The 14,818-nt window shown below is 37.9% G+C and overlaps 1 protein-coding gene across 5 annotated transcripts in view; it reads left to right on the top strand.

Annotated features, from left to right (window-relative positions):
* Positions 1 to 14,818, top strand: part of LOC112161512 (stromal membrane-associated protein 1) — an 85,534-nt gene that overhangs the window by 29,686 nt on the left and 41,030 nt on the right. For 4 of the 5 annotated variants that reach the window (XM_024296691.2, XM_024296690.2, XM_024296688.2 and 1 more), the window contains exons 5-6: positions 846 to 911; positions 5,800 to 5,874. In XM_024296691.2, the coding sequence (XP_024152459.1) occupies positions 846 to 911; positions 5,800 to 5,874 (141 nt within the window). The remainder of the gene's footprint in view (positions 1 to 845; positions 912 to 5,799; positions 5,875 to 14,818) is intronic. The other variant, XM_024296692.2, reaches the window with a different exon arrangement.

The following is a 14,818-nucleotide window of genomic DNA, read 5'->3' as shown; positions in this document are numbered from 1 at the left end:
TTGGGATCTTCAGTCATCACGTGTGCCTGAGCCATCTGGAATCTTTTTAAATACTCAAAGAAAATTGTAATGTTTCACTGACCTTTGATAAGACATAACTAGTCACAAATGAGTTTGTTAGTCCTTTTTACTGTAGTCATCTGTTATGTTTGTCATTCTTGATCTTATTTTACATTTTTTTCTGTTAAAATTGATTTTATTATCAATCCAAGAGGAGTTTGGGGCATTAATAACGCCATCTATGATTCCTTTTATTTTTAGGGATTTTTTTTTTTAGTATGAAAGTCTTTCAACCTCAGCAGTTTGATCCTGCAATTAAAAAAAAAAAAAAAAAAAAAAAAAAAAAAACTAAAATGTCTGCAAATATTGCAGATCCAGCCCAGCAAAGTTGATGAATTCATGATTGTAACCATTTGGAGACACAAATTTGATTTTTGTTATCATTATTATGCATCTCATTGAACTCTTAATTTTTGTTTCTTCTGTGACCAAGTTGCTGTTTATTTACTTGCTTCAGATGCAAATAAAGTTCAGGAATATATCAATAGGATTTCTTCTACAAAACGTGACATTTCGTGAAAGACATTGGCTGTTTAATAAAACAGCAGTGACTTGCGCCTCGACAGGCTGTCGACACTGTTTCCAAGTTTGTTCAGAGACAATTTTATGACTCGGTTCAATTGTGCAGCTGTGAGGCTGTTTCTTCAAGTCTACTACAGCAAAACTACTTCTTCATGCTTTCAAATTAGCCCTGTCATCTCTGTTTCCGTTTGTTGTTGCTCTTTCTTATTTAGTCTCACTGACTTCATATGTAACTTTCTCTTTTTGTTTTTCAAATTCTGCAGAAGACATCTGAAGCTGCTCCTTCCTCCACCTCACCTTCTTCCCAGGCTGACAGGGGCAGACCGGAGGTACAGGTTTTTTTTCTGTCCTGTGTTTCAGGTGCTTCTCTCCTCGTCTTACCAGTGTGGGGTTGTTGGAGGGACTGTTATTAGGTATTCACTTCTAGTCTCTGGATATTTTGGGGGGAAAAGTGTAAAAAACAAAACAAAAAAAAACAAGGACCTTGTGTTTATTTTACAAAAGCAGTCACAGCACATTGAGCTGTCCCTTTTAGCATTTTCATTTTATGATCTTTACTGTCAATCGTAATCATGATAATTTGATTTTAGATTCTTTACCCTCAGTAATATTTTTATTTTATTTTTATTATACTTTTTAAATAAATCTTTGTATAGTCACTTTGTAGATTTTACAAAAACTTTGTCTATTCAGGCGTACAGTGTAGTGAAAAAGTATTTGCCTCCTTCCTGATTTCTGTTTTTTTTTTGCATATGAATCACACACAAAGGTCTCAAACCATCAACCTAATTTAATATTACTCAAAGACGATCCAAGGAAATACTAAATTCAGTTTCAAAATTATGATTTCACCGATTAAAGGTGCATAAAAATCCAAACCTATGTGACCTTATGTGGAAAAGTAGTTTCCTCCCTAACCTAGTAACAGGAGGGGCCACCCTCTGAAGTAATGACAGAAGTCAAGTGTTGGCGGTAATTGGTGTTGAGTCTTTCACATCTCTCTGGAGGATTCTTGGCCCACTCCTCCTGTCAGAATTGTTTCAACGCCGCCACATTAAGGGGTTTTCTAGCATGAACTCCATGTTTAAGGTCACACCACAGCAGTTCATGAGGATTTAAATCTGGACTTTGACCTGGCAACTCCAAAAGCTTTATTTTGTTTCTTGGAACCGTTCAGAGGTAGACTTGCTGGTGTGCTTCGGATCATTGTCCTGCTGCATGATCTAAGAGCACTTGAGTTTGAGGGCACAAACTGATGGCTGCACGTTCTCCTTCAGGATCTTCTTCATTCGTCATTCGTCCATCAATCACAACAAGTAGTCCAGATCCTGAGGCAGCAAAGCAGCTCCAGATCATCTCACTACCACCACCATGTTTCTCTGTTGGCATAATATTCTTTTACCAAAGGCAGGGCCATTTTTACGCCAGATGTAACGGGCAGCACACCCTCCAAAAATGTCAATTTTTGACTCTTCAGTCCACAGTTTCTCCAAAAGTCTTGAGAATTATCAAGATGGTTTTTGTCAAAATTCAGACAATCCTTTGTGTTCTTTGCTGACAGCAGAGGTTTTTGCCTTGGATCTCTCTCATAGATGTCATTTTTGGCCACCGTTTTTCTTATGGTGGAGTCATGAACACTGACCTTAGCTGAGGCCAGCGAGGCCTGCAGATCTTTTGATGTTGTCCGCGGGTCTTTTGTGACCTCCTGGATGAGTCGCTGTCGCACTCTTGGAGTAATTTTAGTTGGTGGACCACTCCTGGGAAGGTTTGCCACTGTTCCCAGTTTTCTCCATGTGTGAATATTAGCTCTGACAGGGGTTCGCTGGAGCCCCAAATCCTCGGAGAGGGTTTTGTAACCTTTTCCACTCTGATGGATTTAAATCACTTTCTTTCTAATTTCTTCTGGAATTTCTTTGGATTGTGGCATGATGTGTTAGTTCTAGAGATCTTGTAGCCTAATACACAGATTCTATTTTAGTGATTTCTTGATTGAATAAGTATGGTGGTAATCAGGTGTGGGTTTGGCCTGAGAAATTGACCTCATCTGTCCCAACTTTGGGATTAGTCAGTTTTTCTGTGATTTAACAAAGGGCGCAAATACTTCTTCACACAGAGACAGATAGGGTTGTAATTTTTTCCCCCTTTATGGTAAATAAAATAATAATTTTGAGACTGCATTTTGTATTCAATCTGGTTGTCTAAAGGATTTTAAAATTTAACATATTTGTGTGTGATCCAGATGTTAAAGAACAGAAATCTAGAAGGAGGCAAAAACTTTTTGCTGTATGCTCGTGTATTTATATACATTGGTTATGTTGGTCAGCAGCTTTAACCCAAAACTCATGGTGACATCAGTGCAACAGAAAATGTGTTCTGTGGTCCACTTGCTCAGTGGTATATCCCATTTAACTTTAAGAAAAAATAGGTCAGCTTTCTTGTGAGTTAAGACTTGTTTTAGCTAAATAGTACATCAAAACTTTTCATTAGAGCCCAGTTCTGGCTGCAAAAACAAATATTCAGGTCTTAAAAATGCCTCTAACCACTTTTCTCACTTTGCACACGCAAGTCTTTTCTCTGCTGTCACTGTAATGTAAAACATTAAAATATTTACAGTATTAAGTTCTCTCAAAATGATCCCGATCATCGCTTCTGTCTATTAATGTTGTCGACTCAGTTTCTCCAAATTTATGAAGTGTGAGAATTCTCTCAGCTGCTTTTCACCACTCTGGGATTCCTGGTAGCAAATAAAGGATGAGTTATTTGTAAATTATTTTCACAGTTTTTTTCACTAAGAGCCAAAAGCTTAAAAGCTAATTTTATTTAATCTTTAAAGTATAATTTTTATGGATGTTGTAAATACTTTTGAAGACCCACTCCGATAATAATGGCTTTTTGGTGTTTTCAACATGATCTTGTGATATTTTTCTCTAGATGGAGGACGTATATAAATAAAGCTAAGATTAAAATAGCATTTTTGAGCATTTCTTTATTGATATTATTGTGAATCAGGAGCAGATGAAAAAAAGGCTGTTAGAGCTTATTTGTGATGTATAAAATATGTTGAACCGACTACAAGCTCCTTGCTCTGCTCCATTCTGATGAATAGATCCATTAAAGTCTTTGTTTTATCACCATTTTTGTTGGCATGACAAAACAGGACAAAAAAGAAAAAAATAGACACCCCCCACCCAAAAAAAAACACACATACACCCACACACACAGCATATTAATGCTCAAAATGAGGCTTAAATAGAAATCTGGCTTGATTGATGCTCAAGTGGAGAAAGAATATTTGGGGGACACATCACTCATGTTCACAGAGGATGCTACCGCTAAGAGGGCTCAATCACTGCTGTGGACGATCGCCCTGGAGTTAAAATATCTATATCAAAAGAATAATTACCAGATAAATACATGGAAGAATATATAAATACTCATACTGCTATGCAGAAACTATGTTCTAAAAATTGACAGTTTTTATTTTTTTTTATTTTGACCACTAGGAATACTTTTACAATAGATCAAAGACGATTGGAGTGGGACTTTAAAGTAACACTTTATTTATTTGATTGAATCATAGATAGTGAGTGATGTGAAAGAACTTGTCAGAAGTTGGTTGTGATAAACAGAACATTTCTGTGTCATTGCAACGTTTGCTAACTTAATTTTAGTAGCAAGTAATTTCATTTGAATTTAACAGGAATTTGTTGTAAATCTGGATTTTGTCTTGCAGTTTTGTCCTTCAACTAGTTGCAGACTGTGGTTCACCACCAACCTTTGGTGCAAACTGATTTGTGAAACTTGGAGTAGAAAACATCTTAGCCGGTCTAAAAAACCCTTAGAATCTAATTCATTTCTAATCTGAAAGAAACTAGTTCCCCCCCGACTGAGGAGCTGCTGCCAGAACCGATTTTCATTTGGCCACGTCTAGCTGAGCACATGGTCGTCTCTTCCTTTGGGATTTTTCTGGCTAACAGAAAGAAACTGATTAAAAAGGCAAGTTAAAAGCAAAGCCAATGAGAAATGTGGAGGAGAGATTGGATCTGTTTTGTCAGTCAAAATCAGATGGGAGTGTAATGGCTGCTACTGCTGCTAAGCAACATTAGGGTGATGGTAAAATCATTTCTTTATGGGTAATAGCAGCAGACCTGGCGTCTGCCTGCAGAGAAAATATGTTCAAACCTGCTGATGGGAGTGTCAACAAAATGCCCCCAAAAAGCAGCAAGCGGCTTCGCTGAACGGCGGTCTGCAGGTTAGCTCATGCAGATGTTCGACACCTCAGGCTTCAACAAAGCTGCCTGCAACTGTTAATGAAGGTTTTATCTAATTTAATGACTAATTAAGTTATGATTGTATTTTAAGTTTTCCTTTTTTAATATTTCAAATAACATTTTTATTAATTCAAACGTTTCAAAAGCTGATTTCCAGTCATTTGAATGATTAAACAGACATTATCCACACAAACAAACACATTAACAGCAAATGCAGTAATTGCACAGAGAGTTTAATCACCGCAATTAAAGCATATTTTTTTGTTTTGTTTTCATAATGACCAGATCATAGGCTGCAGATATAAACTGAAGCCTTTCTCTTTGGCACAGCTAAAGCCTGCTGGCATCAGAACAGGCTCATTTGCACAAAACAAAGGAAAGGGAGAGGCATTAATCTGAGAAGTGAACATCAACTCTGCATGATAATAATGTCTGCACGTCGGGTCTGAATGCTGACTTCATTAAAGTAGCATTTAGGACAAGGATGTAGCTGCTGTGAAGACGAAGAAAATCTTTACTTCTTTTTTCCAAAAGACACTGAAATCACCATAAAATAACAACAAACTGAGTTGATCAATAAATTACTTTATTGGATTTTTTGCCAATATTTTAGATTTAATTCTGGAATGCACAATCGTGTTGGCAGGGAATCAATCCTGGTTGATAATAGCATTGAACGGCAGTTATCTGAGCATATGGCCATAACGACTGTATAAACCTCAGTGCGCTTCAACACACTTCAGTATGTCGGCATGTTATGACATCCCGTCACTTCATCTGTCTTTTTGCACATAGACAGTTGCTCTGAATCACTGCCTCTTTTTCTGCTTTTTCACACACCCCACCAGAAGCTGTCCTTTAGCGCCCACATTCACTCACACTTCTCAGGCACGCTGGATATCCAGCACCTTTTTCAAAGTCGCACATTTCCCTGTGTTTTCTGCAGAAGGAGCGCGATAAGAAAAAAGAGGAGAAGAAAAGAGAGGACAAGGACTCTGTGGAAAAACAAAACAACAGCAAGGTAATGACAACACAGAGGACATTTTTACCTCAATCTTTTCATCAGAGACAGATAAAACTCACTCCTAAAACAAGCTTTATACTTACGAAACTGTCATATTTGTGGTGCTTGAAAAAGATTGACAAACATCTACAGACAACAGTCAAACATTTTGATCTGATTATCTTTAATTCTGCTTCAAACAGCCTTTTTCTTGTAGGTATAAAGTTTTTTTTTTCATTCTTCTGCATCAACAGCATTATGGACTACAGACTCAAATCTAATGACTTTAACGGCGTAAACCATAAGAATGTGAAACGCATTTAAACATGATGAAAAAAACTAAATTCTGAAAGAAAATTGAACTACAAATAGTTAGCCTAAATTATATAAGAATTCATTGTCATAAAATACATTAAACAAGGATGAATGAGAAGCATCAACATTTAGAGAAACACATTATGTATCCAAGCATTTAGAATGACTTTCTAACAGAGAAGTGACTATAATCCCGCTTTTTTGGTGTTTTTATTACCTCAAAAGCTGGTAATAGTATAACTGCAGAGATACGATTATTATTTTTTTACCTGTGACGGAATGATATAAAAGTGCCAGAGCTAATGTAGTTACTTCTCCCGGTCACTTCCTAAAGCTTATAGCACCGAGCCTCTTTGGTCCTTGATTTACAACATAATGTATTGCATTGTGGCATGTTTATGATGAAAAACAGCACGTGTTTTTAATCAATTTGATTAATAACTGACCTAGTGGTGACAAAAAAAAAAAAAAAAACACAAATGAAGTAATGTAACATTGCGCATTTTTTTGGTTTCAATCCTCAATCCTCAAATATCCCTAAAACTGTTCTGATCAACCTGTCGATGTTTCATGCAAGGTTTGATGTTTTTTTTTTTTTTTTTACAGTAAATTAGAGCATTTGTTTTAGTGTTTCCCTATCAATGCTGATTTTTATTTTGAACTTTGTATTAACACATTTTCACCTGCTATTTGTAAGAGTGAAATAGTGTGTATCTTTCCCTATTACATTGTTTAAAAAAACATTGAACCAGACCAAAAGCAGTTCAGTAAACCAAACATAAATGTAATCAACTCAGAAGTCAATATTCACTTCAGTTCAACTGAAAAGATTTGTCCAGAAGAATTACCCAACAGAAACTTTTGTTGTTATACCTTTACTTTTTTAAAGTTTGAAAAGCTGCTTGAATGTACCTTAATGGATCTTAATAACTGTGAGGAAAACACAAAACTGTTTAGCATAATATGTGTGTAGTGACCTGCAGAGAATTTCTTCCAAAATGTATTTTTAAGATAAGAAAAACCCTTACTGTGTTTTATTTGAATGCAATACTCTTGTCTGTTAACTCTTTCGGTTGCTGGAGGTTTTTGAAAGGCGTTTGCTGAGAACTATAAAGGAAAAGCTAAAGCTGCAGGTACAGTTATGTATAAAAAAGCTTAAAAATATGGTGATTTATTTGGTGCATCCTCATGGTGCAAATGAGCAGATAAACTGAAAGGCTGTTGATGTTTTTTTTTTGCTTTAGTGAGACCCGAGTTTTCTATCAACCGATACAGAAAATAACCTTTCCGTGCAATTATTCACTGATTCCTATATTGAGACTATAATATTTCACTTCCCTAACCAATCAGTTTAGTAGAGAAATAAGTTTTCTATGTGAATAAACACGTGCTGTTCTCATAAATTGGCTGCATTGTTCCTTCCACCATGTCGTTTCCATGTAAAGCAAAATGGAGCAGCAGATTTCTTGAGGAATTTGTTGGTCGTAAAGCTTAACCAGCTTATAACCAGATCTGAAGCAGAACTGTTTATCAGAGTCCGTCCCTAATCAGGACGCTGCAGCTTCTCATTTGACCTGCAGATATTCTGCTCCTTGATGTATGTGTGTGTTTGCACACAGTGTGAGATGAATGTCGTCTCTGCCAGAAGTGATTGTGCATGCGTGTATGTGCTGGCAGAGATACGCGGGTTTGCTCGTCCTCCTTTCATCCCTCTCCTCCTTATCAGCTGAGCTCCTGCCGTCGAAGAGCTCCAGTGTCAAGGAGACGACTGGGGCCGTTGCTGTGTGTGTGCGAGTCCGTGCATGCACGTGCGTGTGTGTTTGGTAGACTTTATTCATCCACATGCATACTGAATATGCTGAAGGCCCTTTAGTCTTGAGTATGATGCAGAACATGCTGACAGCAATGCTTTTCTTCTCCCTTCTTTTCCTCAGTCTTTTTTTGTCTCACTCCTTTTTCTCTCCTCCTTTTCTCTGTCTCCTCCCTTCTTCATGGAGAAATTAACTGACATCAACCCACAACCATCAGAACAAACACACTTAACCCTTTAACATCAGAGATGTCATTGGCGACACCTAAATAACGAACACGCTTTGACCTTCCATAACTCCTCAACCGCTCACGCGATTGACGTGAATCCGCTGGTTTTGACGCAGAGAAAAGCAGCTTTTCATATCGACTCTGCTGATATGCAACACCTCACTAATGTAACGTGTTGCATAACGGTGCAAAACTACTTTAGCCTGCAACAGAATCATCTGATTTACGTGGATTACGTAAACACTGTAAGATTCTGCATCTCAGCGTAAAAGCTGCTTTTGTCCACTTGAGAATGCACTGGAAAATTGTGTCAGCGGTTGAAGAGTTCTGGAAGTCTAAAGAATGTAAACACTGGAACTAAATCTATGGTGTGAAAGTGTTGATCAACACTATTTTAAATATTATATAATTTTATTAAGGCTGAAATTTCAGCTCGTGCTTCTGTTTGCTTCTCTTTAGGGCTATTTGTGGCCAAGGTTGTTGGGACTTCACCGTAGTTTGATTTTCTCTACTAGTCAATTTGACTTGGAAAGTATAATAGGTTACCTCTGGGTCTCAAACTCAAGGCCTTGAGGGCCGGCCTCCTGCTAGTTTTCCAGAAATCCTGCCTTATCTGCTGCTGGTTACCTGGATCAGGTGCGTTTGGCCAATAAGAAGCTTCAATAGCAGGTTGGTTGGAAAACTTGTCGGACACTGACCCGCTAAAGAGTGTTAACACTATATAAACCCTTGTATCATATTTCATTCAGGCATTTCTAAGATCTCTACCTTTGTATGGTTCAAACTTTAATTTAAAACCTATTGTATATAACTGAAATGTAGAATAACATTGGATCTTAAGTCTATAAACTAAGAATAAGCCGAATGAGCAGCGCTACTGTCACAGGGAGTAAACCAATCTTCAAAATAAAGTCTCTGTGAAGTTGCTAAATTTCAAAGTAAAACTAGCGAGTGTTTTTTTTTTGTAATTGAAAAAAAAAATTAGATTGAAGTTTCATTTATTGACATAAGATCTGAAAAAAAAAAGTTTTACATCTGAGCTTTAGCTCCATTCTTTTGATTCAGGTAACTCCAGCTGACTCCAGCTGATTTTGGAAGCAAGGAAAAGCAGCTTTTTATAACCACTTTGCACCGCAATGCAATGCTTTTAGAGTGTTAAATGTTGCAAAACGTTAAGTATGGAAAAACTGGGGAATATTTTCAGGATTTGTTGCTTAATAATCAAAAACAACAGTGATGCAAGTATTTAGGTTTGGTTTACTGCTGAAGTTAACAAGAAAGTTGACACAAAAAAACTTGTTTAAAGTGACATTTCTTTTTGTCTAAATCTTTGTCGATTTATCAGTTTTGTTGATTCTCATCTCCTGTTTTAAATAAAAGTATAAATGATGGTGATTTAGATACATATCATTTTAATTTAATTCATCCAGCAAAACGACAGAAACTGTACAAACATATATTAAAAAGTAAGAACGGTGGTTCAATCTGTGAATTGTTGAGCTTGATTCCACAGCCATAAACAGGATTTCCTTTTAATGTTTTCTGGCCTTCTCCTCTTCCAAGTCGAGCATCTGTAGAAACTGCATGACATTTCCTGCAAGTATAGTCAGCTCTCAAGAGTGCAGTGTGAAATAAATCAAACTAAACCAAAGCATGGCATTTTTGTGTATTCCTCATCCTATAGAACTGAGCAGCCAGATTTCCCTATTGTAAAAATGACCTTCAGGCTGTAGATGTTTGCAGATGAAGAGTATCATTTTTGTCAATATTTGCGTTTGTTTCAGAAACTGGAGCTTAACCTCACGACTTGATTTTAGTCTCTACAGCACAGCTTTAGGTGAAATACGGGCGAGCCTCAATGAGTTGGTGCTGGTAGACACCTCTCATTTACCTTTTTATAGTTTTGTTCTTAGGTGGAAGGATTGGCTTCTTCCTTAAACCTCTAGCAATTATGTTTTGTCAAGACTAATTTCCTAACTTAAGTGAAAAAGATGCAGGGAAATACAGAATTATGGGATATTTTAAATATTTAGATAACATATGTACTCCAGTAATGACTTTTCTGCCAAGACATATTTGAAAAGATGGCAATGACAAAATGGCAGCAGCAGTCTTTTGGGGAAAAAAAAAGAACACTTTTAAAAATGAAAGTCGAAAAATTTCCATGTAAGGTGGACAGAAATGCATCCAGGCACCAAAGAGCCAGAATACCGTAGGGTTCTCTCCCTTTTAATGCAATTACGTGTAACCATTTTACTCAGCCGGATCAGAGTTGTAAGGCTAAGCTTTGTCCCCTGCCTCTCTCTTCCTATCCACTGCCTGCAGACTCTAATTAAATTATAGCACTGACTGAAAGCTGGCATCTCTCCCCAGTGCTCACACAGATGGGAGGCTGGATCCTCTGAAAAGAATACATTGGCTGGACTGTCTGTTTTCAGAAGTTCAGTGCAAAGACAATCTGATTAAATCGGGGTTGAGGTGTGAGTCTAGAGGTGAGGGTTGTTGTGTTTACTGTGTTAAACTGTTGCTGTGTCAGACCACCTACTTGTTCTCTCCAGAGAACATTTTCTGCAGGATTCTGAGCACACGTTTTCAAAAAGTTACAACAAATAAAGAAACAATTTCTGTTCTTGGCCTAGAACCTACATTAACTTATACCTCTTTTTTTGTTGTTGAAATGGTGTGGTGGAATATTTGTTGATCCGATGAAATGAAGAAATGTCAAACGTTTTCATGAAAGTTTATTAAACAGAGCAGAGAAAAGTACACGTTGGCGAGCATGGCGGAGAGGTCTGCAGAGCCCTGATCTGTGATGAAGGACGCTCACATTTTATACAGTCATACAATCAGCTGTTAATCAGGAGCTTAAGATGGAAACGTAAGTGTCATATCTAACATGAACAAGATGTTCTAATGAAATCAAAATGTTTACACGTTGTGGTCAGGGTGTTCTGACAACAAGAAAACAAGACTCAGAGGATGAAACATAAGCAAATGTATAATTTCCATGACAATGGACATTGTTAAGATATTAAGCATAGAATCACCATTTTGCATCACAGATCTCAGAACATCCTTTCTTTTACAAATTCTTATTTCGAACTATAAACCCTTCTTCCTCCTCCAGAAGCCATCAGGGCCCCATGTGCCTCGTCCTGGTCTGCCGTAGAAAGTCTGTCACGAAAGAACCAACAACATTCATTTACATTACTCTCACATGAAGGCTAATAACTCTGTTAAATCTGCTTCACAGTAGTCCATGCAGGCGTTTAAATCCAGCAATCTGGATCATTTAAGATCATTTTAAGAATAGTTTTAGACCTACTGAACTATTTTAGAGAGGAGATTCTTGATGCATGAAAGACGAATAAAATGTAATGCTGCAAAAGCAAGATGCATGAACACTTTTTTGCTCTTTTTCTAAATTCAAAACCTTATTTTGATTGAATACAAGTTGAAAACTTATATGCTAATGTAGGTTTTTTTGAAATGTTTACAGCCACCACACGTCTGACTTACGCTGGAGTCCTGGCATATGGTGGAATCTGCTCTCTAGTTGATTTCTATTAGAAAATGCAGACAAATATGACAATTTTAGATGGTTTGATGTCTATAAAAACCACAATGGGAATTCTGAAGCTATAGTAACATGCACCCGAATGTGTCAACCAGCGAACAGGTGCTTCTTTGAGGGTCAACCCAAAAGCTCTACGGGTCATAGAGAGGAGTGGCTGGCTCAAGGCACAGCAAAGGGCAATGCGGCTGTGTCTTGCAGTTCTCTCGATGCTTGTTAAAATAGAATGTACAATTGCTTTGTGTGTGTGGTAAATGTGTTGTGAAGTATCCATAAGGCCAATGTAAGTTGCAAGCTTTTATGACGTAAAGAGGATGAAGTCATACCCTTACAACACAGTCAAGCATTAGTCAGATCTACTCTTACGGCTAGATACGTCCGCCTGGGGGTGAAAAATGGACAAAACTGTACAGGGCAGGCACTTATCCCATGAACATCACTTGTGTCCCCACGTGGCACTCTGCAGGTGGGGGGCAAAAATATGGAAAATCTGTACTACAGTTGTGTTTCACATTTTTCCCCCTTGGTTGCTTTAAGTGTTCACTACAACCTGTTACTCTTCAGTAAAACTATGTATGAAAGTTTTCACTCTATGGGGTCACCAAGTGATCTACGATTCCCGCAAAGATGTGCCCATTATTTGCCTACAGACAGCCCAAATCTAGCCATGACTTTTACCGTGACTATTATTCACATCTCTGACTAGGGTATTTTTGTATAGTCGAGTGTGTTTTAAACCAAAAATTATCTTGCAGTTTGTAGCTCTTATTGTTAATAAGCAGCCGAGTGACGCAAAACCTTAAATTAAATTGAGCTTAAGTGCTGGCCCAAAAGAACAACATTCTTTGATATATTTGTTTAAATGAACATCTCTGCAACTCAGACAAAGATCTACAATCTGTCCAGTTTTTCTATCTAGAGTTCATGTTGTTTAAAATTCAATCAAAGTACAGGTATGAAAGCGGAGAAAATTGGTTTTATACGAACCTGTAAGGCATTTATCTTCTTTTTAAAGTCTGTTATCTACTAGAAAAAAGCTGCAGTGGTGACAGGACTTTAAAAACCGAGAGATAAGGATGCTCTGTATTCTGCACTTGCGCTTAGCTAACAACACAGTGATTCTTTAGAAAGGAGTGACTCTATTACCCTTCCACTTTCTCTACCTCCATTTATCCCCATTTCTCCCTCATTTGTAACCTCTTTTGTCTTTGCGTCCCCACTACTCTCAGAGTCTCCTTGTTTAAAACTATCTGCAAACACTGGATCACTGTTTTCCCACCAGGCTCCTGCTGTGTTATTTTTCTGTCAGCTCATTAATAAATTAGATTTAGAACAAGAGGCCGATTACGCTCTGGAAAACCGCAAATGCTTGCTGTTGTTTGCGATTAAGGACAATGTGTTCAATCTTGTTGACATTTTTGAATGTATTTGGGGTTTTGGGGAGTACGTTATCTCTGGGTGCTGCACATCCAGATGCTTTATTCTCTCTTTGTGAGTTTAAATGCAACACACAAAGATGCAAACACACGGAACAGCTGTTGCAGGTAGAGCGTATCTGTGGTCAATTGGAGTTAGTTGGAGCGTACGATGTGAAGGGCGGTGAGAGGAGCACCGCTCTGTGACTAACACAGTGACAGTCCCGTCCCCGTACACACACAGAGTACAGCGAAAAGCAGTGAAACTGTACTTTCTGGGATCCAGCAGTGAAAGCATCAATACTGCATTCACTAGGAAAACTGATCAATAGGCTGGATTTTCACAGGCAAGGGAAGGAGGATGAGGTCTGCTTCCAAGAAAGACGCATAAAAGACAAAAATATATCCACCCTACCTTGCATGACACTCAGGGAAAAAACTGGCATTCCTTCCTACTGCTGCCATACTCAGGCACATTTTTCCTGCTCTGATGCACCTCGGCCTATTTAAAACTCCATTCCAGTTATATTCCAGCTCCCTCCACACATCCACGACAGCTGACATAGATGACATTTGCCGGCTTCAGGGTTAATAAAATATGTATACTATACAGTACCAGGGGTAGAAAATGACACATCGAAATGCATGTTTGAGAAGATATGTCCACATTTGTCACCTATATTTAAAAGCAAGAACTCATCCTGTGTTTTTATTGGAAAACTTGTCAAAAAACAGGATTATTTGCATGTCAGATGCAGTTAAAATTGAATTTAGAAATAAGCAATCTGTCACACACGGGCAGACAGCTGGTTCCACATGTACCAGGTGTATTAGTTCAGACAGGAATTAAGCACAGCTAAAAGTCCACAAAGATAAATCAGGGTCAGACAGGCAGAGGTCAATCACGAGCATGGGGTCATCCAAGAGGAGACTAGAATATTACAGAGTTCAGGCGATGGTCAGAAACAGAAGATCAGGTCCAGATAGAAACGCTCTGTAATGCCAGCAGAGTGGCACAGACAATATTTCATACAGATTGAGGCTCTGTGTGCTTCTTAAGTGTCCTGTGGGTGATTGTTAGATTGGAGACAGCTGAGCAGCATCCAGGAACTGTGCGCTGGGGTTGCTGGGAGATGTAGTGCAGTCAGTACTCTGGAGATGGCTCTTGCCGATGACCAGAGGGAGAGACAGACTCCTGACACCATCATCTCACTGAGTTTCTGACATCGTCTCCGTAAAAATGTGCTTTATTAGGTTCCAAATAACCGTAGATCTTTAAGACTTTCTGATCAAAGGATGACAATATTTAATGCAAGGACTTGGGGACTTGTGAAAATATTTGAACTCTCTTCTCGGTTTTACTTGCATATCTCTTAAATTTAATACGGCCCTTAATATTTACTTTTTTTAATGGTTGTCTACGGTTTTTCCTTTATTAAGGACTTTCTGATATTTTTTGTCATGCTATGGTTCTTCTTAAGATTAGGTTTCACCCTAACATGTATAAGGAATTGTAGACAGTAAATATTAACACACAGCGAAGCCATCAAGTTTGTCTTTCAGCGTATTGTCAAATACATTTTTGTACACTTTTCACTTTGGAGTTGTATCTTAGTTT

The sequence above is a fragment of the Oryzias melastigma genome, linkage group LG15, assembly GCF_002922805.2.
Source record: "Oryzias melastigma strain HK-1 linkage group LG15, ASM292280v2, whole genome shotgun sequence".
Taxonomy (NCBI): Eukaryota; Metazoa; Chordata; class Actinopteri; order Beloniformes; family Adrianichthyidae; genus Oryzias; species Oryzias melastigma.
The sequence above is the reverse complement of the archived record's forward strand: the minus strand, read 5'-3'. Positions and strand labels throughout refer to the sequence as shown.